The following is a 26,046-nucleotide window of genomic DNA, read 5'->3' as shown; positions in this document are numbered from 1 at the left end:
TATTAAGTAATCCAAAGTATTCAGAATACGTTACTCTCATTGAGTAACGTAACAGAATACGTTACAAAATACATTTTGGGGCATGTATTCTGTATTCTGTAATGGAATACATTTTAAAAGTAACCTTCCCAACACTGCAGAAAAATCTATGCATTAATAAAAATATTGCAGAGTATAACACAAATCCTGACCAACCTTAACATCTACTAGCCAGTGAGCAAGTAATTTCATAATATTTCTCATCTTGTGATTTATATGTACGGCTGAGCAATGATATTGCAAAAATCTGTGGTAATAGTAAAAACCACAGCTGGTCTAGGCCTTAGTGATCATTCTTGCCAGCTGTCAGCGAGCCTCTGAAAAAGTCTACCTGCTTGTTGTATTAGAAATTAGCATATTGAATGCACACATTTAAATGGACACGGTTGTTTCTTATGTGCTCCATCCACAATGAATGAATCCACAAATGCTCCCAGGCGACAGTGAAGCAACGTGATTATCACATTATCGGTCAGTGCACGACACATAGCATTTTTGATAATTACATGTTTATTTGCAAACAAACAAAAACAAGTGTCGCTTTTCGAAAACGACGAAATAAGATGGGACAATTCAAAGAAGATGATTTCAGCTGTGCTCATTGTGTCACCAAATATTTGATGCTGCACAAACTAACAGTGAGGATCCTTGATCATTTATTTGCAAGATAATCTTCTAAATGAGCCTCGTCGCTGTTTCCATGGCACCCAAATTAGACTCTGCATAGTAAGTTTAGCATTGGCTCTCGAGAGCTGCATGTACAGGTATTGCATATTCAAGGAATAAATAAGAAAAAATGGATATGCAAGAGTCTTTTAGAGGATTTTTAATGAATCCTCTGATGGAAGTTGTCTGTGGTGAAATATACAGTTGGTGCCTATTATGGTGCTACGGTACCAGCAGCAGCAGCTGAGGCAGTAAATAATGCATTGGCTTTAATCACCTAATGGTTTCAAAATGTCCAGCATTTCATTAGCAGCCCCATTCATTTTTTTGTGCATAATTATCTAATATGAGATTCAGCTGAGGGAGATATTCCATTTGGTTTTGGCTGGAGGGCTGTGGAGCGGCTCACTAGCTACCTTGCCTGTGCCTGTGGCTGGGCTGAGATTGGCTTTAGATAATTTGGCTCGCACGCAGAGGGCTGTCTGACTTATAGGCATCACTGCTGCTGTCCACCGCTGTCAGACCAAGGGACCATAAATGTAACCTCACTGTATCTGTGCCAGGTTTTTTGCGACTAGTGAGCCCTGGCCCTTATCTTTATTATGGAAGGTGTCATTACCGCAATATTTACAGTGATAAAACAATTTGTCAGGGATTCAAGGAGAAATGTTTGTGACATTTCACAGTCAGGGACAGTGAAGTTGCTGATGGGGTCAACATAAGTATTCAGAGAAATATATAGAGATATAATTATATATATAACTAAATATAAACAGCTTAAAATGGAAGAAGCAGCCTGACTGCTCATCTGCTTGTTGCCTGTTAAAGTTCAGGGTCTGGCTGCTGGGCTGGGGTCAGCATTCACTCAGCTAATAAATGATGAGTTTGTTTAGTAAAGTCGTGAAAACTGTGTTATTAGTTTAGTCACACTGTGTCAATAGTTTTGATTTAGATGCTATATTATGTTCCTCTCGTACAGATCTCACTCCCAGTATGTTACATATGGATCTTTGTATGCGTGCAATCATATTTAAAGTTTGTTTGCCTGTTTTTTTCAAACCTGCTGCATTAATCTCGTGAAGCCAGGTAGGTTTGATAGCTAAAATTAACCCAGCAAAGGTAGAAAGGGAGTAAAGGCAAAACGAATCAGCAAGGAATTAAAAAAAATCTAATTACGAGAAAGCTGCAACAGCTGTGAAACCTGTGACTTAAGCCACTGCCACACTTCTAATAAGTCTTTTCTGCTTTTTTAAATTAGACCATCAGCTCTTGGCATTTTGTATTACCACACCTATTGGTTTAAGATCTAATCCGAAGAACAGCCGTCTCTTCTGATAAAACGGGAGTATTTGACACGAGAGGATGAGGCGGCACTGAAAGATCAGACCACAGTTTGTGAAAATGTAGAACCCCTTTTATTTTGTTCTCATAACTCTGGTGTCCGCATGTGTGTTTTTATCCATTTCAAGGTTTCTACATGTACATCGAGACGTCAAGACCGCGCAAGGAAGGAGACCAAGCACGGCTTATAAGTCCATTTTTCAATGTAGCACCTAAAAACCCTTACGGTATCACCAATCCACCTGCCTACTGCTTTGGCTTCTTCTACCACATGTATGGGAAACACATAGGTAAGAATGATTGCCTTCATTTAAAACCACTGCTTCATTTCTTAAACAATTTTAAAGTCTATCACTGCTCCCTGTTTTTGCTTGATAAAACAGCAAAACCAGCTTTGAGTGGATTTCAAGTTTCTTTGGCAGTTCTCTGCTGTAGAAAGGAGTTGCTTTCTTATTCTCGTGGAACTAAGTACAGTCAGTAAGGCAACACCACATGAAATTTTATTTCTAAAAGAGTACGTCATCAAGCATCTGTGGCAGGGGTGGGCAACTCCAGGCCTCGAGGGCCGGTGTCCCTGCAGGTTTTAGATGTGTCCTTGAACCAACACAGCTGATTTAAATGGCTAAATTAGCTCCTCAACGGCTGTATCCCAATTCAGGGTCCGCAGCCTTAAAGGCCGCATTTTAAGGCCAATTGCGTCACAGCGACGCGACGAAGGCTGTCCCAATTCGAAGGCTGCTCGAAATGCGGCCCTCAAATGCATCCTTCATTTCCCTGAATTTTAAGGATGTGGCGGTGTAGACCCAACATATCCCAGAATGCATAGCGCGGCGGTGGGTGCGGATAATTTTGCCAAAAAAAACGGCGGATGAGGGGCGCCCGAAGAGTAAACTTTAAGTACTGAATATTATGTCACTTATTTATGTGCAAATGTTTAATAACGAAGAACATGAAAACATTACTGTTGGCCACATGTCGGCAAAGTTATGTGACATTAGTGACGTTTGTACTAACTTACAGCCTTTACTTTAAAATATACGCCGTTCAATAGCTGACCTTAATCTTACAATGAGCTCATGTAGAAACAAACAAACAAACGAACAAAAGATGTTCTCCTTCATTTCTGTCAAACAAAGCTGTATGAAACATTTCCAGCTGTTAGTATTATGGTTGCTAGGCAACCTGGGCAGCGCGACGGAGGCTAGACCGCCCCATTTCACAAGCCTCGCACTTCCAGCCTTAGCGGTCTTTGAGTACGCGGCCCTTGTGGACCGTTAAGGCTGCGTACTTTAAGGCTGCAGACCCTGAATGGGGATACAGCCAACATGTCCTGAAGTTCTCCAGAGGCCTGGTAACGAACTAATTATGTGATTCAGGTGTGTTGACCCAAGGTGAGATCTAAAACCTGCAGGACACCGGCCCTCAAGGCCTGGAATTGCCCACCCGTGATCTGTGGGACATACCGCTGGCATTAATTATGATGAGGTTCTTGGTTTTGGTGTCCAGCAGATGTGTGTTTCACTGTGGAGTTTTTTCTTTCTTTTTGTGAGGGACTTCTTGTTTGTGAGAGAGGAAACGCAGTAGTCACTTTTTCCTCTAAGCAACAGAATTGCAGTCATTTCCTGAGAGTTTCTCCCAGTGGTGTGTTTGCTGTGGAGCTTTGCGCTTTCTTTCCAAAAAATCCTAAGTGTAGCTGTCAGATGTTTCAAGTAAAAGATGTCTCCTTTTTGCAACACAGTTCTTCAAAAGGTGTGCGCACAGATTCTGGGTGTTAGCCCTCACATTCATCTCACAATGTAGATAACAACCCTGCATGGCCCATTTGAAGATGGCGAAGCGACTGAAGGAGCACTCTGTGGCTTACATCTGACTCTCTTCACCAGAGACCCAATCAGCCAACCACAAGCACTCCTGCTTTGAATGTGTGCTGTTTGTACGCTCAGTGCATTTAGGAGTTTTGCTCTAGCACAAAAATAGCAGTTTACGCACTGTTGAAGCCCTCCAGGGTTTTTCTGTCCCAACCTAACTCCCTATCATCAGCTACTACACACCTTTATAAGGCGAAAAAGGTCACCAGCAGACGTGGGTGCAGGGTCATCTTGTGTCTTTTTTAAGGCACCGGTACTAGTGTTGATGCAGAACCAGCTTTGCTTTTCATTGCACGACTTAATTCTTATTTTTGTGGAAAGAAGATCACGGTGGGCAGAATATGGAAATAGTCTATACGCCCAGAACATTTTCAATGGTCCAGTTTAGGAGCCAGAGCCATGTCAGTGAGAAACAGGCACTGTTAGCATATGAGCTGAAGTGATAAAGCAATAGGAATAAAAAACAATGAATCTAAATGACAGCAAGATCTGCAGCCATGTGAAAATGAGAGTTTTCAAAGCCATGTGAGCAGTCTGTGAAAAACTAAGAGCTCTCTGTGACTCGGTAGCTTGTAGAACCACTTTTAACAGCAATAACTTCAAGTAATCTTTTCTGTATGATGTTGTCAGTTTCTCACATCGTTGTGAAAGAATTGTAGCCCACTCTTTTTTTTTAATAACATTGCTTCAATTCATTGTGATTCGTGGGTCAGTCCATTGAAGGTAAGGTCAAATATCTCCACTTTGGTTCCAGAAGTCTTCTGAGGGCTTTTTTGTTTGTTTGTTTGTTGCTTTGTAGATGCTAATCTGTGAATCTATAGCCTGCAGCCATGTTATTTTGGGGAAAGAAGATGCTTTGCCCTGGCAGCCCTTCCAAACAAGCCGTACTTGTTTTGTCTTTTTCTAATTGTATTGTCATGAACTTTAGCGTTTATTGTGCTAAATGAGGCCTGTAGAGTCTGAGCATTGCACAGTCTGACCTTGTGGTGAATTTGCTTGGATATCAACTCCTGGGAAGATTGTGACATTTTGTTAACACTCACCTAAAAGTCTAAAAACTGCTGAAATGTTGATGTTCATTTAATCAAATGCATTTGATTAGCAGCATCTTTCTGCTTCGTACTGCCCTGATTCCTGTGGGAAACAGTAAGGGTGTACTTGTTTTTCACAAGACTGCATAGAGTCCTGTGAAAAAAATGTTTTCACATGATTTCACATGTACCAAAAACATGACAGAATTTTAGGCACAGTATCTCAGGGGAAACAGTCGGTGTACTTTGTGCTTCTAAAAATATTCATATCCAATATCAAATATAAAACTATAAAAGTTCTTCATGTGAGATAACTAAAACTGATGTCTTCGACTCATTATTTATGTGTTCTCGTTTTGGTTTCAGGCCATTTAAGTGAAATTCTAGTGGCACCAAAACAGAGGGAAATCACCCGCAGAGATAGGCAGCTAAAAAATAGTATTTCACTGAAATATATTTTAGTACAGAAAAAGGGATATTTAAAAATAGATAAAGTATAGAAAGAAAAATCAATCAGTGACAGTAAAAAATGCCAAGAGAGGAATTTCAAGAGAAATTCAGCAAACTGTGAAACTGCTACAGGCCAGCAGCTCACCTCCCCTCTCTTTTTGACATTTATAGTCAGCATTTGACTTCAATTACTTCAGGATCCTAGAAAGACATTGATGGTCTCCACACTCCAACTTCTGCAGCTTCTTTTTTCACCTTTTATTAAGCTGACTTGCCTCTTCAGCGTCACATATCTTACTCCAACTTCTATCTTGTTTCCTTTGAAGTCTGTTTTGTTATTAACTCTGAGACAGGGACCTGAGTGCAGGACTTTGTAAAGTTTGCAAGTAGTAATAAAACGCAACCCTTTATCAAGGCCTCAGTGACACAGGACTAGAGACCAGTCACTGGTCCCCCTGGTAACCGCTAGTGGTGGGCGGCTCAATCCAAACATCAATTGTATCGATACCAAGTCGGCATCGGTATCGGATCAATACTAGCCTGGTGAGAGCGATTCTTTACTTTAAGTTCTGCTCTTGTTTGCGAAGACGAAACAGCCAGGTTGCCGCACTCGCCGCTCCCGACACACTTTGCTCCCCCTTGTGTTTAAGTCTTGCGTTGTCACGTGACTTAGACGCTTTGGGGATTGTTAAGTTGTTTACATATTATATTTTCACCAGTTCTTTAGAATTTCAATTGTAATTTTTGTATTATAGTTTCCTAACAGTACTTGTTTTAACTTATTTACTGATTTGTGTGCACTTTTTATTTAAGATTTTTCTTAAAAACTCGATAACTAAACCACCACAGCAGACCCGATGGCGTTTTCATGCTTCGCAGCATCATTTATTCTTACAATAATTACACCGTTGCTGTAACAGTACATTCAAAAACTGCAGCTCTCCAGCTGCTAGCCGTACACATCGCCAACAACAACAACACAAGCAGAGCACAGGTTTTAAGCCAGCGAGGCGAGATTTTAGATGCGCTGCAGGTGAGATGGACTCACCTGCAGCGGCATCGCAGACCAGCCACAATAATAAAGCATTTTCTATTTAATTATAAACTTTGTCCTAATTATGTCCTGGGTGTCAACTATTTAATAATAAAAACACAAAAAACACTTAAGGTCATGAAAATGAATTAAGATTTAGCAATTCAATGACGCATCCACCTTATTTATTAAAAAGTATCGGTATCAATATCGACGATACTGACCCGTATTTAATGGGTATCGGATCGATACCAAAATATGCAGTATCGCACACCACTAGTAACCACTGGTTACAAAGAAAAAAATTCGTTGGATAAAATCAGTCACAAAGAACTGCACTGAAAATCTACTTGTGATTTTTATAGCCATTAGCAGACAGCTGTGGTTACCAGCTACCGGTTTGCATGGAAGACGCTGACTTGTCTGCAAAATCCAACACTGACTGCTCTTTAGTCCTGCACGCCTGGGGCTTTAGCAGTTGATTTCACAGCGACTGCCAGCAATCTCCAGCAGCTAACCGCAACCAAACTGGGAGTACTCATTTTCCCCCGGCAGCTTGGGGTCTCCTTAAATGAACTCAAATTCAAGTGCTGACATCTACAATGAGCTCTCCTTGTTTAACTACTGTTAGACACAAATGTCATTGTGAATAGTTTCTTTCGATTTTTGTAAGGTCACGAATGGATATCAAAGGTCATTTTAATTGGAATGCTGTGTAAAATGTAAAAATGCAGATCTCATAAATCCATATTTTATTCATTCAGAGAGTATATAAAATGTTTAAACTGAGACATTTTACTGTTTCATGAAAAACATAGCCCATTTTGAATTTGATGGCAGCAACATATCGTATAAAAGTTGGGACGGGGTCAACAAAAGGCTGGAAGAGTGAAAAGAAACAGCTTGAGCAACTTTTTGCAACTAGATAGGTTAGGTAGCAACGCAACGCATCAGCAACAAGTGTTTTAAAAAGTGCATCTAAGAGAGGCGTCGTTTCTCAGAAGTAAAGAGGGGCAGAAAGTTTCTTTCTGCAGAAATTTCAGAATAATGTTCCTCAACATAAAATAGCAAAGATTTTAAATATCTCATACACATTACATCATATCAGAAAAGATTCACTTGCACTCAGCAATTTTGCGTGTAAGTGACACAGTTAAAAGTCAACACTGGATGCCCCCGATCTCTGGGCTCTCTCTGCGTGGGCTCAGGAACACTTCCACAAATCATTTTCTGTGAACACAGCTCACCTTGCCGTCTACAAATGCAGGTTAAGAAGAAGCCGAATGATGACATGATCCAGAAACACAATTTTAAATCTCTTTTTAAATGGACCAAGGCCAAACTGTGGTCAGACAAATTGAAATTCTTTTTGGAGAAGATGGACACCGCATGCTCTGGACTAAAGAGTAAAGGGACTGTTATCAGTTCAGAACTCTCTATCTCAGATGGTATGTGGGTGCATTACGGACTATGGAAAAGCCAGTTGCACATCTGGAAAGCCACCATGCCCAAAGATATACACTGGTTTTAGAGTAGCATATGCTGCAATGTCTTTTTCAATGAAAGCCTGCCAAAATGAGTTATTATTTTTCTTAAAATATTACATTTTCTCAGTTCAAACATCTGATTTGTTAAAGATGTGGGTTTATTAGATTTGCAAATCATTGCATTCTGTTTTTATTTACATTATATTGTGTATTCATGGTTAGTTTATACATACTGACTAAATAATTTATTTGTATAGTCTAAAGTTTTTATCTACATCCACAAATCCACCTTTGACTAAGGAGCGTACCCATCCCATTAACTTATTTCCTTTTTGTGTTTGGAGCTAACAATTGGAATTTCTATAATGGACTTACATGAAAATAAATTGGCAACAGGTAGCCGAGATAACAGGACGAAAGGCAGAAATAGGAAATGCAGATACTAACAAAGCGTAAACATGAGCACTGTGCCTGTAAAATGCTAATTCTAAAACATGGAGAACAGTATCTTTAATTAAGCAAAACATGCCGAGAGAGGTTAGTCGTTAAGTATTACACTGGACTTGATATGGCTTGCATATGCTCTGAAATTTAGGCTCCTTTCCGGGTGTCCTCAGGGGAGAGCTAGAGTGGAAGTGTCTAGGCAGGTGGGCCAGACCAAACATCTGGAGAGGAGGAGGCGAGGGAGGTGGAGAGAATATAAGGGTAGAGGTGTTGGAGGGCGACTCAGCAGGGAGATGAGAGCTCCTCCGGCTCCCCGCTGAGGTTGAGTAGGCCGTGACATTTCCAATTTGCTCAAATTGATCGCCAGCCAGACCCTCTCTTCTCCTGCCCTCCCCGTCTGTGGTGAGGCCCATGCCCAGACTGTGGCGTGTTATGATGAATGGGCTAAATGTCAAGGACTTGAAACCCAGCTCAGATCCTCCATGGCGGCGCTTCATTTGGTATTCTGCCTCTCCGTCCGTGAGAAACATTTGCCCCAAGCTCAGGAATGTTGGTTTGTGATATTTTCTTCCCAGAGGAGTAAATGCTTATGACAAATTGCCCAAATAATATATGCATTTCATATTTTCTGTTATCTGGGGGAATTTTGGCATTTTAAATAATCGAGAGCTTCTTTTTCTTTTTTGCACTTTAAACTGTGGCTTACAAAACCAGCCGGTGAGGCAAAGCTCCATCTTGAAATTTGAAGATTTCGGTACTGTTTGGCACGGTGCCGTTGACGTGAGTCACAGTCAGGCTGTGGCACGGTATCGCTGAAGGCCAGAATCAGTCGATAAAGAGTCATGCCTACGCACTGATGCGAACAGTGGCTCAGGCTCAAAGAAACTCCTCCATAGTTAGCTAGCGGGTGGATACCTGAGACAAGGTCACACTTAATTACTGAAGCGCACATCAAAGTTTGCCTTTGGAGGCCGTGTCGCATTTGTTTATAGGATTAAGTCTCGAGCAAAGCACACCAACCAAGCGCGCGTTAAGCCTGACCTTCTGAGAAGCAACTGAGTCATCTTTTCATTAGCAAGGAGGGTGGTACAGCACCTCAATCCACCTCTCTACCATCCTCACTGCATAATTGAAAGATTTCCAGGAGCTGTTCTTCACTGTTCACCAGACTCACATCTTTCTCTTCTCAGATCTTTTTAAATTTCACAAGTGTCTGCCAAAGGTATTCCTTTAAAAAAAAAAAAAAAAAAAGTACTCCAAAGAATATACAGCATATGCCTTTGCTCAGGATGTGATGACACTGACATAACCACCTACATCGCTATGAGTTCAAAGAAAATGTAAGCCAGTTAGCTCAGCAAGAATCCTCCTACATCCTAAACATTTCCACAGGAGATGAAACCGCGGGTCATGTTCTGTACAAGAGCTCATCTCTCAATGGAGATTGTGCTGTCGTGGGGGGGGGGAGTGTATACCGTGCTGATGAGAGAGTGTGAACAGCGTAGCTTTCCCTCTTCTTCTTTTTTTACCTATCCAGGGTGGGGGCTTAGCAGTAATGAGGCATCTAGCTGAAGCAAAGATGCATCAAATGAAAGGTTGCCTCACTGGTTGAGTCAACGCAAAGGTGCTGCTTCCCATATTTGTGAAATCCACTTGACTTCAGAGCACTGCTCGCACTGAGCTTCACTGTGGTGTCAGCGCTAACCTGATTTGAGTCTTTGGATGCTGCTCCTGTTAGCCCACTGCAAAAAAGATGATGTTCTCTCTCATACACGCACTCGCTGTTCCAGCATGGCAAATTAGAAATACCACAAACACACACACACACAATTGGTATGTTTGTAAAGGAGGGAAAAGTGGTTGCACTCAGTGTCATCATCTGACAGTTTTATATCAAAGCCTGGGGCCAGACAAGAGACCTCACTGAGGGTAGTCTTTAATGCAGACTTGGTATATAGTCTGTTCTGTCTCAATAAGACCCAGTACATCTGTGTTATTGTTAACTGATATAGGAATTCCGCTGAAATAGAGCTGTCACGTTGTGTTTTGTAATACGGAGCTGGCAGTGACACTCAGTGGATTATTTTCTGTAGCTTTAGTGGAAATCCAGCTGAGCTGAAAAAGAAAACTGAACTTGGCAGAAATAGTTTGAAACTAATGATAAACTCAGAAGAACCGCCCTCTAGAGGGAAAGCATTTCCATTTATCGAGAAATTCTCATCACACATCGCCCTTTAGTGATAATTAATTTGGACCATCATGAGCAAGAGAATAATTTATCTTTGCATGCAGACACTTAATAGATGTATCAATTCATATAACCCGAGTTTAACCTTTGCTACTGCTTGGCTCTGCTTTGTATTCAGAAGAATACATAAATCTGAAATGCGGGATACACAGGTGAATATTAGATCAGAAGCCCAATTTTATTTGGGATTAATCTGGAACAGATTACTACGGAGTTCTTTAATGTACGTGGTCAGGTGGTGTATAATATAGACCCACTTAGAAAAAAGGCAGCAGCTTTTTTTTGTCGTAAAAGAGATTTTTTAAGAGTTTTGATTAAGATGTCTGGCTTTCATCCTTTCCTTGACCCAGAGCAGTCTGCTTGTCATTGCACGATGCTGCTGTGAACCATGGTATTGCATGGTAGGATTGTGCAACGGGGGTATTTCATCTTTATTCTCAGTCTTTTAAATGCCATTTGACAGTTTCAATCTCAAAATCAAGACTTCTTCCCTACTTCTCTGTGCACTGCTTCTCTCATCTCTTCACAGATCTTTTGACCACTTAGCTGCAGTTCCTGGGGGCATCCTGGATTAAGACCCTTTGCAGTTTGGCTGGTCAACCAACTGATTGTCCAGCCAAACTACCAAAGCTGAATTCCACATGGTCAGCTTTGTGAGGTCAACAGAGACTTCATGGACCTCATGTCTTGGTTTTAGTTCTCACATGCAGTGTGACTTCTGGGAGCCTTTGATTGTTTTATGTCCAATCAAATCAGTTCATCACAGGTGGACTGCATATTTTATTCTTTTTAAAATGAATAAAAACGTTAAGATGTCTGATTACTTTTTGAAAGAATTGTACATGAAGTACAACAGTGGTTGGTGCTGACAAATGTTCCTATTTCGGCATATTGTAATTCAAATGATCTTACAAGGAAGTATACTTTTGAACCCCTGACAGCGTGTCAGACTTTACAAAATCAAGCCTGTGACAGCAGTCTTTGCCTTGTAACGGATCTTTTCATATCAGATCACTTTAGAACTATAAAGCACTGTAAGGAGCAGAAAAAAGCAACCCAGTATCCTGGCAAAACGTGTAATAGACATGCCGGTCTACTGTGTCCATTCAACGCTTTGCCGTGATATTGGGTTTAAAAAAGGCTGCATAGCACGGTAAAACCAAGGGTGGTAATATGTCCAACAAAGGACTGTCACCTGGTGAAAATGAAGAATCCAATAGTCAATATAAAGTTGAAAAGGTATTTAAAGCAGATGTACTTACCTGTAACTGTGGCTTAAAGAAGGGCAGCTCTCGGAAGACGCCTCTCTGCTATTTTTCTCTTTTTTCCATTTCTTTTCTGCCTGCTGCTCCTTAAATTTTAAACTTTGCAGAACGTATATCCTATTGAATGTCTCTGCAAAAGCATACATATATTTGTTACTCCAACATAAACATATGGGATTCAGCCTCCACTTGCACACCCTAATTGTCCCCTCACATGGATTTCATGTACTGCTGAGAGGTGGCTACAATCGACCAGTTACCTTAATTTCTAATGACCTACTTAAATGAAATAATAGTGCGTTGTCATTTGGGGCATAATATAGAGGAAGTACTCTAAATGTAGGACAAAAGGAGTTAGCGCTGTAAAATGAAAACATATAATGATTATTAAGCCATAATTCCAAGATATGAATACTTTCTTTTGAGCCATTAGAAAATGTTTTGGCAACAGTCCAACTGTCTCTCTCCTCAATGCAGGAACGCTAAATGCATTCCTAAAGCAAAAGGGTCAAACGGCTTCAGAAGGCCTCGTGTGGTCGCTAAGTGGCAATCAAGGTGACCGCTGGAAGCAGGCCAAAGTAAGCATCCACCCAACAGCGTCTTTCCAGGTGAGCCTAAAAAACTTTCATTCAATATGCAGTAGCGTTTCCCTCGGTGCCCTCTATTTTCTTCTTTGCCTGTGTTTGTGTGGTATTGGTTTCCCTGGGGGCTAAACACTGATGTAGCTGTGAGAAGTATCCAGCATTCCCACAAAATGTCTCGTATGACACGCTTTTCCATCAGGAAGTGGATGATGGAAAGCTGCAGAACTTTAGTTGTAAAATAGGTAACTTTAGTTGCAGCTTCCAACAGTCATTATAAGCAAATACTTGCCACCTGCTGTTGTGTTTTTTAAGGGTTTTTTTTCCCAGGTGTAATTTAGCTAAATTACACTGACTCAGTCTTTATCTTACTGCAGTTCAAATTTCCCTTTTTTTCCTGTTCTTTATTTTTGTTGTTTTTTTGGTCTCTCAAGATTCAATATAATGACTTGTGCTACTCTCTGTAGGTCGTACTTCAAGGGATTCGGGGACCAGGCATTGAAGGAGACATTGCTATTGATGATATCACGCTGGAGGAAGGGGAGTGTCGAGACCCGCCGCCCAGTGAGTAGCACCACACACCCGCCTCCTCCATCCTCTCCTCTGTCCCTCTTATCGAAGTCCCCGGTACTCTCTCTCTACCTCACCGGACAAGGTTCAGATTTATGAGAGAGGATCTAATCTTAGACAGCTGGCAGCATAAAACGACCATCTCATGGGGAAAGCATGGTTGCCATGGCAACAGGGTGTGTAATCACATGAATGATAGCGGAGTGGAGTACTGTAATTGCGCTGCTGGAACAAACAGAAGGTAAAAAACAGAAAACAGGACACGGAAAATGGCCTGCAATTGACAGGGCATTATTGGTTGGCAAACAAATACAGTTCCCTTGATTTAATATCCGTTATTTATTCTGCAGGAATTATTCGCAAAAGCCGTTCAGACTTAGACGTCTCTTTAACATGCCATAAATGAATCAAGATAATCTGTTTCCATTTTTCACGTCCGTGGTGGAAAATAACTGCCCATCTAACGGCAATCAGAGACGGTGATCTCGGTCCGCAAGATGCATTGTTTTTGTCGCTGCGAGTTTGTTATTGTGTAGGTTATTTTTCATTTGGGTGCATTATGATTCAAAGCGACAGCATTAATTCATTTTGGAAGTAAAGGAGTAGTCGCCTGGGCTGAGGACAGAGTAATGTTATGAATTATGCAATTCAATCTCACGCAATGAATCTTACATGATTCAGCGCGATGTGAGAGGGGGAAACTGAGCAAGATGTCGTGAGGAATGATGAGAGATGATTTCTGACTGATTTTCCAGCTCAGAAAGAAAAATGCTTCATTGTGTCTGTTTTAGGATTTGTTCAAAGAAGTTAGTAGCACAGTAGAAAACATATGGGAGAAAACGTATATTTGCTTTCTTGCACAGCAGCAGATCCATCTATTTTATCCAGCTATTGTGGGCAGGTTGGTCTGGAGCCACCCAGCTTACTTTAGGAAAGACATGGGATACACCTGTGATAGTACTGAATCCCTCACAGTCATCTTCATTTGTGGTTAGGAGTTTACATACACATGAAAGTAATTTTAATTTGGGGCTTCTTGTCCCTTGCCACGTTGCACCTCAACCAAACACTTTTAGAAGCCATCAACAAGCTTCTGGTATAATTCTGCTTGGATATTTGACCACCTATTTTAGCATAATTAGTAGATTTAATTTAAATTAGTTGGTTTGTGGGCACAGACCTCGCGTTTAAGCATATTCCTCAAATTTTGACTAGTGTTGAGGTCGGGGTTTTGGAAAGGCTGTTTCAGAAGCTTAATGGGCCCTTTCCAAACAACTACGCAAAATCAGTTTGAACAATTATACATAAGTACAAGACCCAAAGTGTGATTCTGAGATGATGGGAAACAACCCAGGAACCACCAATGTTCAAGCCCGCCATGAAGTGGAAACTGCATAAAGTTGATAAAATGATAAACTACCTCCAAATGATCCTAAACACATATCAAAATTGGTTTTGGAATGGATAAAGCAGGCTAACATTAAACTTCTTGAATGTAGATTATGCTTAAAAGCCAGGACTGTGCCAGGAAACCAAACAATTTCAAAGGATCTTGCAAATCCCGCCAAGAAGAACGCTCAAATATCCAACCAGAATTACGCCGGAAGCTTGTTGATGTCTAATGAAGTGTCTCGTCAAAGTGCAACTTGCTAGTCCAAATATTAGTGGTGATCTACGTATGTGTTGGAGCCTGTATATATAATTTGGACCCTGTGTAGATTAGAGAAAATTCAAAATAATTTAAAACTTGTGCATCCAGTTCTTGTTTTTCAGTAATTAAAGATGTATGCCGTCTAATCGTTTTAAAGAAATCATTAAAAGCCCACAATTACCATGACATTCATCCCCATGGTGAGTGTATTTAAACTTCTGACCTCAGCTGTATGTAGTGAATTTAAAATCACCATTTAACCTAAAGCCCAGAACAGAAACAGAACAAAAACGTCGCGCAAACACAACACTGACCGCTGCAGCCTCACGCACAGATGTTAGATGAGAGCATTAATGTGACTTTTACGTCTGCACACCGAATCTTCAGATCTTTAAGCTGAACTGACCAATTGTTGTGGTTACCGAGCAACTCATTAGCTTTAAGCAGCGGAGCTCTTTGCTGGTAACAGCCCATTATTTACTAGTTAAAAGCTCATTAAAAGATAGTGAAAGCCACAGGGATAATCATGATGTTATAGCTCTTTCATGACTGCTGAGTTAGTAATATTTCTGTATGCATAGTCTTGTATTTGGCTAAATGGAAAAGCTTTAGTATTCAACACATTCAACACAAGTGAATCAGCATGCTACAGATGGATAAAGCCATATTAAATAGTATGTGTAATAAAATCAGTATTCCCTTCACCACTTATCTTCCCATGTTTGTATTGAAATGTTTGCTTATTTCTTTCCCCCCCGTTTAGATCTCAGCGCCAAGGCTCTGTCCACATCCTGCCATATATGGCTGCTATGTGTCACCTTGGTGCTGACCCTGCTGGAAGGTCAAAGGTGACCCATTTCCCCATCATCTCAGAGGCGAATATTCAGAGCCGCCGTCTGTGAGCTGTACCCTCAACATCCAATCACCAAAGATTCATGCATCCTGAAAGCAGCGGGGTCCCCCCATGGACTGCAGACCACAGAAAGGCCGCAGTTATTAAATGAGCGAGAGAGAAAAAAATAAGTGATTAAAAAGTTACACAAAAAGTAAATAAAGAAGATGCGCTACTTTTTTTTTTAAAGAGACCTCTTTTACAGAAAAACACCCGCTGGCGCAGAACTCCGGACGTCTTTACGAGCACAAAGGCAGGTCGGCGACGAATGAGCCCGGACCGGCGGAGGAGATCACAAGCATCGTGGGAGGGCAGTTTGTAAAGCACAAGAACCATTTCATGAGGCGCCGGAAAGCTTCCTTCGACGACGGAAGGAAATACAGACACTGCTGACTTTTTGAATATGAAGTAACATTTCCCTGCTTATCAATACATTCAATCAGACCTTTCTCTGTGTATCTTTATCTCCATTTTCTTGCACCAGATGCCAATCCCCGACACTTGTTTTTCACTTTAGCCCAGCCTCGTGTCATTCTTTGGCATTTCTTTATCTGCTCGGTGCTGCACTGTAGAAAAACAAGGACTCCGACAACATTTAGTTCTGTCTGCTTACTCCCCTGTAGCTGCCTACGTATCTTTTAACACTGTGCTCACGAGTCCAAGTGGCCAACTGACGGTATGGTGGCAGAACAATAAGAGCAGAAGGCTCAGCAGAGGTGTAGACAGGCGGACCGGAAGGCAGAGAGATGTTCGAGCTTAAAAACGAGAAGGAGACAAAGCAGAGGAGGGAGAGGAAAAACAGGCAGAGAGTAGAGGAAGGTCCGATTAGCGAGGCCCCACTCGAATATTCAGTCAGCGGTCTGCCTGTGGAACAGAAGCCACTTTACTTTCTGCCATGAAACAAAGTGCCTTCAGATTACAAACCGAATCGTGAGCCTGGGTGTTAATCGACATCAAACAAGTCTCTGTTCATGTTTCCTCTGATGGGCTATTTTCTACATGTTTCTTTTGCCCCACAAGTGCTGACGGAAGGGCAAGGCGCGTTCAAGATCGAGAGAGGGGGTTGTGCCGCGTCCGGATTTTACTCCCGACGGAGCAGTCGCCCGCGAGTATCAGCGCGCGTTTTTGTGTGTGCATGCACCTAAGCCTATGCCTATGCACAGTTTCATGTGAGGGCAGCCAACCAGGCAGTGCTGGCAGACCCTGAGCACAGGTTTGGAAACAATTTGGATTACGAAAAAGAAAAAAGTGGCAACGGTCAAAGTGAGGCTCTGGATAATTTTTTGTTAGTTTCCTTGTTTGTTCTGTTTTTGTGGAGGGGGTTGTTTTTTTTTTGGGGGGGGGGGGGGGGGGGGGGGTTGTCTTGTGCAGGAAAACAGTTTAAGATCATAGAGGAGGATAAAGACACTTCACCGAATGACTACCCCACTCTCCATTCCCACAGTTCTCCTCCCCTGCGGGCAAGATTTTTTTTAACAAAGCAAAAGAACAACTGCTGAATAAAACATCGCGTTGTACAGGGAGGAGAGCAGGAACTTTGGGACTGCAGGCGCTTCATTAGGGTGACACGCCTCACCCCTATCCTCCACCATTTCTATGGAACAATCCGAGAATAAAAGATAATAATGACCATAATAATAGTCATGATATTTTATTACTCTAGCGAGAATGTTTCTCTGCTTTTACACAAACTGTGAAGATTGACTGTGGAAGATCTACCTGAGACCATAACCTTAACCAGCGGGGTTTTTAAAAAAAAACAAACATGTATTGTAAAAAAGAGAAAATAAGAAAATGAAAAATTCCGTTCATTGTTGGTTATGACAAACGTTTTTGAGGACTTGTGTCTTGTTTCTTATTTTATTTATTTTCATTTTGTTTTTCCGTTAAAGATGACTTAACTTCCTTTTACTTCTTGTTGTCTCCCTTTGCATTTGCTGAAATATCAAAGCTGGTGGAAGCAAAAGAAGCAAACCAATTTGGTAAATGTATAACTTGTAAATGTTAAAGAAGCTCTATTCAAAGGTTTATGATATATGTTTATGTTGGAGTACAGGAAGCACAACATACAGTTCAGCATATTAAAATCCATTTTATATTTCTCTCGCACATATGTGACCTACTCCCACAAATTCAGGCTTTTCCGCTCTCTGTAACGAAACTGAAAATTGAACTTTGTTTTGGGGTTTTTTTCAAAAACTCCGTATCTTCTTATTTAAGGTGCAACCACAGCATTAAAGAACAAAAAAGGAAACCCGGCGGAGAAAGCAAATAAACTGGGTAAAGGTTCGTTTTGGTGTTGTGGTTCACTATATGTAGCCTCTTCAGTGGAAGCCTGGGTTAGTCAGAGTGGGTAGTGTACATGCGTGAGCATCAAGCTGTGTACAATAGGTGTGATAAGAAACTGATACATGTAAAGAAGATAAATATGCTAATCAAAACAGAGCAGAATGATGAGCATTTCAGGGCATCTTAACAATATTGTTACAATCTGTGTGATGTTACTACAGAGATCACAGATAATATCTGCTGTCCATTCCTGTTTTCTTTGTTTTCTTCTTCTTCTTGTTTTATTTTTATCTCAGACATTTTCATTTCAAGGTTTAGGATCACACTGAATGTAAATGGAGTTCTTGGGAGTTCTTTACTAGATGTATTGTCTTACTAAAACATATGTTTTCTGTGTGCTTTTGATGATGAGAACTTTCAGACTTTTATAGGTTGTTTTGGACACATCAAGAACATCAAGTATGTCTGACTTTGACACAGACTTTGACAGTTTCCAAATAATATAATCTCAGATACAATCTCCATTAGCTAGTTGCTATATCCTCCGGCGATATAGTAGGTAATGACAAGTGCCAAAGTGCCCCGTTCAAGTCGTCACTGTTATTAAGTATGGATATGAGTTCAAGATGTGCTGGTGACTGTTCCTTTTACATCCTGGAGTACCTGGTCGATTCACAGTGAGAACAAAAGCTCAGCAAATGAGAAGAATACGATAAATACTGACAGATTACTCAAAGGTTTAAAGGAACAATTTGGCATTTTGGGAAACAGGCTTGCAGAGTGTGACCTAATAAGGGAAATCAGGTAAGCTGGATCTGTGCACGGGTAACTAAAGCAATCAACCAGCACCTCTGAAGTTCATCGTGGCATATCATGTTTCTTTAATGGCTAAAAAAAATCATGTTAAAACAACGAGTCGAAACAACAGGAAGTCATTGGCCATCAAAGCTCCCAAATAGGCCAACCCATCACTGTAAGACCACCAACTGTTGTATTTAGACTTAGCATTAAACAAGAGATTTAATGAGGTAATTAGCAAGCTGAAGTGCTGGCAGTCATGTTTTGTAATCTTTGGATAGAGCCAGGCTTCCTCTTTTCTCCTGTGTCCAGCCATTGTGCTCTGCTAACTGGCTGGTGCTCTGTTCATAGTAAATGGAAAAAAAAATTTAATCTCCTCTGGTCAAAAAATGTTTTTGTTTTTTTTTGTTTTCCTCCTAAAATGTCAAATTATTGCTTTAAAATAACAACCAAAAGTATGCAAAACTCCTGTTTATATTCTTTGTGTATATTAGATTTACGAGTGGCAGACCTCATTTCTGTTTTTGTTTCATGGTGCATTATATATATAAATATATTTCATTTTTTTTATGCATATTGGGTACATTCATGCAAGTTAAAAAATTTCACTCGGGTTGAGAAAAGGCTGGCTAATAGTGGCGGAAATTATACTGCCAAAAGGATCATTGTTTATTTCCATGTTCTCGCAGCTCTCGCTGTGCCTTTGATTTCCATTTCTGTGCAGACACACGCGCCCTTTGTGCGTGTGTCTGCCCTTTGAGGGACGCAAGTCTAGTGAGTAGCTCACACTCAGCCGTGCTCTCTTTCTTGATAAAAGTCCTCCAAGTACAATTGAGGGGGGGGGGATTAACAGTTTTGAACATGTAAACAGTGTTGTGTGACACTTTCTTAGTGTAGAGTGTTTACCGACTTTATTTTGATGATAAGAAGCGTCTGCGTTGGCAGAAGGTGTGAAGTATTCTTAAAGGAAGAAGGGGAAATGAGTTGTTTCAAGATTAGTTTAGTGCAGCTTAACGTGACTGCATTCGCCAAGTGTTTTGTTATTTATCGCTGTATCCGGACCCATGACATTTGCTGTTTGTTCCAGCTGTTTTATTAGTTGCGGTATTAGTGCCATATGTTTTTAAGTGACTTTTGTCATAAACCTTTTTTTGTAGAATGGTGTGCAATAATTGGAATACCGTAGGTACTGCAATATAATAAAAGTCAAAAATCATGCAATACTTAAGCATACCACATGCCGGAAGTGATGCTTGCTATATTTATTGTCTGCTCAATAGTTATATCCTACATTACAGGTAAGCCCTTATAACCCGATTCATCTCCTTCTGTGTGCAGCAGCAGCTCCTTAATCCTACATTGGTGCATTTTTATGAAAAACATGCATTTAATTTTCTTTACGAACCTTTTCTCTAAATAGTCTTTTTCACGTTCCTCTCATGAAACATAGTTTCACTCCAAGGTCCTTTTTTGAAGCTTGGGTGTTATGTGTTTGAGTTTGTTTTTTGTCTTTTTTTTTGATTGCGTTATCTTTTCCTTTCAGTATGCGGCAATCAAACCCACTAGAAAACAGGAGGCTCAGAGCTGAAGTACTAAAGCCTGCAGTCATGATAAATACAGCTCGTTACCAATAAGGTGTTTGGGCCGGCTGTAATGCATCGCATTACGTCGTGTTGGTCGCAGCATACACTAGAAATTGCCTCTTTCTCTCTTTTTTTTTTTTTTTTTTACTTCTGTAACACTAGTAAAATAAGCATCACAAGTCTGTTTTTATTGCATGGTAAAGGCAATAAACATTTGGTTGTTGGGAGAGGAGAGCAGGCTGCAGTGCATCCTACAGAGATGCTGTTTGTTGTCTTAGACTGCAGTTTCACCCTCCTCCCTGATTAGATGACACGTTTGGTTTGCCTTGTGTAACAAAACTTATACGTACCGGTCTTTCATTCAACTGGAAAGTCAATGACCCAATGTCAGCTGGGGTGGTGTCTCGCAGTATTAAGAAAGCAAAGTTTTCAATGCTGTTCTATCTTGAGCTCTTACAAAGAAAATCATTTATGCATTGATGAATACATGAATGAATAATGCAGTTGTGCATGAATGTACCCAGTAAGCATTAATACCACTGAAATGGAGGTACTGTAGCATTTAAGGTTGTGGTCTGTCACAGATTGTGCAGGCCACAGATTGAACACAATTGCTGGCAATATGTTAAAACAATTTCTCAGTTCTTTGCTAAATTTGATTAAAGTTTATCCATGTGAATAGAACCATGACTCGTTGCTATGTGACAAAATGTGATTTATAACAAAGAATTGCCTTAATTCCCAGAAAGTGCATACCTCGCAATATACTACTTGTGGGAAAAGATCTTAGGTTAAAGAATGGAGTCCTGTTCAGTTATGCAGCTAAACCAGTTTCCAACTCTCATTTGATCCCAAAGTTTCTTTTTTAAATACTTTTGACATTCGCGTGTAAATTTTAATTTTGCCTTCTAAATTGTGGCTATAAACGCCTAGAAAATTGTTAATCTTACCTTGTAGTTAACCACTTATCACCTGGTGCTTTGAGGGTTTCTAAAAGGAACAGTGCCAACATTTCTCTCTGAGTGGAAATGTTCTCATTTTCTGTTCAACCTAAGAAGGGCTTCGTCACATCGTGCCATTCATTGTGCTATTAGCTCCCCTAAAGAAAAAACATATTCAGTTGCACTAGCACGATATAATTGCAGCTGTTAGCCCTAATTATCACTATACACACAACCCTGCTTTCTTGGTACTGATTCAGCAAAGAGAGTGGGTGCCAATGGGTGGGGGGGGGGGGGGTTGGTACTGCAGTAAGGCTCAACCAGTACTGGCAAAATTGGCAGACGCAGAGGTTTTTTGGCATTCAGATAAATATTAGTTTAACAAACTCAAAGAGGAGCTAAATGTCCGTCACCTTAAACTTGAAACGTACTACCCAGTTTTCTGTGTGTGTGTGTTTTTTATAGTAAAACGTCTACCTTACTGCAGTAGCTTCCATGCTGTCTGATTTTGGCAGTCAGGAGTGATTTCTCAACAGCAGCCTCGCTAAATAACTGGACAAGGCAGACACATTTCAAAGATTTCATTTTACTCTTACAGGAAAGAAGCGGGATGTCACTATTTGATGGCACGGCTCCTCAGTGTGTCAACGTTACCAGCGGGAAAGCTGCCACCTTTTGGCACCAACTTTCCCCTTTATTGGAGTGAATCGGGCTGCCTGCCGATGGCTTTCCTCTCCTTTCCGCTCTGATCAGAAATCACAAACCAAGCTGAAGCAAAGCACTCGCAGGCTCTGGTTATTTACCATCGGTGAAGCTGACTGCATGCAGGTGACAAAATGAAGACGTTTGCCAGCACTGAAAGCCGCCCCCACCCCCAATTTCATTCTTGGAAAGACCCCGGCAAATAATGAAATATCAAGGTTGTTGAGAAGGCTGTGTTTCAGTGATGTTATTTATCTTGTTCTGTGCCAACACCCTGTAATGATGACCTGTCACTCTTCTCTGTTTTGTGCTCTATATTTATATATGATCAGGCTTCTTTTACTTTTTTTTCCTCCACTGTATTTCTTTGGATTTATCATCCATTTTTTTTTTGTGCCATACCTGCAACTAATGAAAAAATAAAGACAAGGAATATTTTATGTGCTTTGTGAGAATTTACAAGACAAGGATATAATGACGAGGAACAGAATGTGCTGAATGCTTTAACACAAATCCTCTTGTTCCCGTGTCTAGTCAGTACTCGACACTCCTGTCCCTATAGTTTTTCAAAGAGAAAGCCAAGTTATTCCCACAGTGACCACCTGTCTCCCACTCAAAGGACTTTCAACAAAAGCTTTTGTGTTGTGCAAATTGTTCCTTTGACAGTACTTCCCAGTTTGTGGTTCTTCTGTGCTTGTTTTCCTCTCACAGTTGAGAGCATGCGAGTTGATTGTGACGAGAAAAGGACATCTGAAGGAAAGACAGAGGCGTAACAATGGTGTGTGGGGGGGGACTTGAAAGTCATCCAAAGTTTAGTCAGCAGGGGCCTCCTGAGCGAGGAAAGCTTATAGAGTGGCAGCCTGAGCAGAAGCTGCTGTATTGAACGTAGACTGAAATGACTTTGAAATACTGAAGAGAAAAACAACAAAACTTTTTTTTTATTGTAACACTGTGTGGAATTCAAAAAGTTTCCTATTAACACAGGTAACAAACCTCTTCCCCAATAGTATCTACTGGGTTGAACTCATCTGGCTTTGAGGGTTTCCACTCAGTGATAATACCTGTTACCAGTAGGGATGGGTACCGGTATCCGGTGCGGTTCTGACATAAACGGTAGTAACCAGACCGAAAAGCAGCACACATTTTGGTGCTTTTTTTTCCTGAGATGTGATACACTTTAGATTCTAGCCAATCATTTTACGTTTCCGAGGATAGTAGGCGGGTCCAGGTACGTCCGTTCTTTTAGAGCAGAGCTACAGATTAAAAATGCCCAAAGCGAAGCGGTCAATGTCTGACTGTACTTCACAGCAAAAGATGCAAACTCAGCAGCCTGCAACAAGTGCTTTAAGATGATACTGTGATGCTGTCAAAGAGGTAACACCTCAAATCTGATGAAACACATGGCAACGCATAGCATTTTTTTAAAAGCCGAGAAATGCGCTGTATTTGATAGCTTGCTGCGAGACCTCACACCGTGCACATCTACTGAGGGTGTGGTGCCTGTTATCGGGCCCGGAGTTAGCAACATCCCCACAAAAACCCGAAGACTAGAGTCCTGGCCCCTAGCCCTGCCAGTGTAGCAGAAATGATGACGGATGATGATGGCAGCAGCAGCCGTTCTTCTCTGCGTGAGTAGCTTAATGTTGTTCGTGTGTAATTTACGTTGAGTACGCTAACCACGTTATTACATTAATGCATGTAAGGTGAACTAGCAAACACCGTTGTAGTTACATGCGGCTGTCTTCTTGTTTGATGGCAGATACTCCCTTCACCCTGGCCAAAAAGGCTAAAATGACCAAAGACAACATGGGAAACAGCTAAACATGAGAGGTTTTTGGACAAAGTTTGTGTTTTTTCCATTGTTTAAGCACTGCTTCCAGCCAAGAGTGATACCATATATGCCCTATAGCTGCAGAAAAGGCTAACATTGTTATCTTTTCACAAAAAAACAGCTGAACATGAGAGGTTTTTGGACCAATTTTGTGTTCTCTATTCTTTGAGCACCGTTTAAGCACCGGCACCGTTTCAAAAGTACCGGTTTGGTACTGGTATCGGATAAAACCTAAACGATACCCATCCCTACTTACCAGGTATTTTTTAGTACCTACTCAGCCTGGGCTCCAGCTGAGCCGACAGACATCCAGTTTGTTGAGCTGATGTCAACAGACTGGATGCCACTGATTGGCCAGAGAGTGATGTCACTGGATGGGTCATGAGAGCCACTCCTTCATAAGTATTTCCACTCTTTGTTGTGATGAGTGTTGGGCTCAAAAAAGTAATCTATCTCATCTGATATTTAGTATTTAGGTATCAATACACAGCCAAGAACACAAAGCAAAGATGAAAATAGAGGTTGCAGTCTGAGTGCTCACCTCTTTGAAGTTCAGGGTTTGACTGCTGGACTGGGGTCGGCATCCATTCAGCTTGAATAACACTCTGGGTTCTTGACTAGCTTAGTGTTAGCATGATGTCTGTGCAGAGGCTTGAAAAGAGCCAAAGTTCTGGATGCAGCATAACACAGTTTTATCTGTTCTGGATGCAGTTTGCACTTTACCTTCGTGCTCTCATCCTTTTGTGCAATAAAAAATAAAAGTAATGTCCACATCCACACTGGAGACTGTGCCGGTATTTTCAGCTGATTGATCGTTGACCCAGTTCTTTGATGGTCCGGAGTGGCATGGACCTCTGTAAGTACGTTATAAGTACATCATACAGACACACTCACACTCGACTCTCTCGCTCTTTCTCTCGCTCGCACTCACACACCCCACAAGAAGATTGATGTATGTACCTGTGCATTTTTTAAATTTTGTTATCCAGGTGTTTTTTTTCATACAGGTGCAGCAGATGGCAACACATCCTGTCCTTTTGGGGGGGGATTTGCACTTGCACTTGCAAATGGAAGTGCAAGTGCAATTCCGTGCAAGTGCAAATGGATCAATAGGGAATGGATCAATAGGCAAGCAGACTACTGAGAACTGGTTCTCTACAATCCCTACTTGTGATGGAAAACGAACAAAACCGAACAGGGTCAGGTCAAGCCGAGTTGGGGCTGTAACAGGTGACTTTGGTGTGTCACGACAATGTGGCCAAAAAAAGATTGTGAAGTACGTTGTATGCCACAGAGGCAGCACTTTGGTCGCTGCCATATTGGGGGGGTTTTGGAGTCAAATGTTTGAATGCAGAGTTATCAAGTAAACAGGTTAGGCTAGCAAGTGGTTCATTAGTTCTAATGAACATACAAATAAAATTAAGATTTTCAATGATCAAACCTGGAGCACAGACTTCTTAGATGGTCTTTTAGTGCAATTAACCACACAGAAAGTTATGTATTTTTTACTTAGTAATACTCAAAAAAACACGAACATCACAGATTGTTCTAGAGGTCCAATTTAGTAAATAAAATTAGCAGAGATGGGGCTACAAAGACCAAAAAAGAATGTTATTTAATCATGACTAGGCTGTAGACATTTCAGCTGTAAAGTTGGGCTGTTGGATTAATTCACCGCTGAATCGGCCACTAAAGAAGCCTCAGAGGTTACCAGGTTAATAACAGTTTCCAGGTTAAGCTAATCATGCTGGATTAGCTTAATAGACTTCATTCTACATTTGCATAAGCATAATATGAATATGCATAAAATGTAGTGTACCTTAGCCATACCTTGTGGTAAAGGGATGGACATGTTCATGTTGCTCACATCAAATCTCTGAATGTTGCAGCAGAAATCAAGACGTTTTTCCAGTCTTCCAGCCCATGTGAATTTTACCCTCACGTTCTTGTTGACAGGAGTGGCACTTGGTGTGGTCTTCTGCTGCTATAGGTCAGGCTCAGTGTGACGTAGGTTCGGGGAAGCTCTTCTGTATACCTTGGATGTAAAACATAGATATTTGATTTACTATTGACAGCTCAAAGAAGTCTGACCGCTGTCCTTTGGCCTCTCACATCAACAAGGTATTTTCATCTTCAGTCTCTTTTTTGGCCATTCTCTTTCAGCCCTAAAGATGTCTGTGTGGATAAATCCCACATCTGACCTCTCACCGATGCCACCGTCAAAGTCGCCTAAATCATCTGTCTTCTAATGCTTGGTTTGAACTTCAGCAGAACATCTTCACCATGTCCACAGACCTAAACGCATTGGGATGCTGACACGGGATCAGTTGATTAGA

General features: G+C 41.1%; 1 protein-coding gene across 4 annotated transcripts in view; it reads left to right on the top strand.

The window, feature by feature from the left end:
• The window catches only part of mdga2a (MAM domain containing glycosylphosphatidylinositol anchor 2a), a 205,908-nt gene extending 189,026 nt beyond the window's left edge, over positions 1-16,882 (top strand). For all 4 annotated transcript variants that reach the window (XM_006793045.3, XM_006793043.3, XM_006793044.3 and 1 more), the window contains exons 15-18: positions 2,175-2,336; positions 12,350-12,480; positions 12,921-13,017; positions 15,438-16,882. In XM_006793045.3, the coding sequence (XP_006793108.1) occupies positions 2,175-2,336; positions 12,350-12,480; positions 12,921-13,017; positions 15,438-15,526 (479 nt within the window). In that variant the 3' untranslated portion in view covers positions 15,527-16,882. The remainder of the gene's footprint in view (positions 1-2,174; positions 2,337-12,349; positions 12,481-12,920; positions 13,018-15,437) is intronic.
• Positions 16,883-26,046: the final 9,164 nt, after the last annotated feature.

Source organism: Neolamprologus brichardi, chromosome 15 (assembly GCF_056152115.1).
Source record: "Neolamprologus brichardi isolate AB-2024 chromosome 15, ASM5615211v1, whole genome shotgun sequence".
Classification (NCBI taxonomy): Eukaryota; Metazoa; Chordata; class Actinopteri; order Cichliformes; family Cichlidae; genus Neolamprologus; species Neolamprologus brichardi.
The sequence above is the reverse complement of the archived record's forward strand: the minus strand, read 5'-3'. Positions and strand labels throughout refer to the sequence as shown.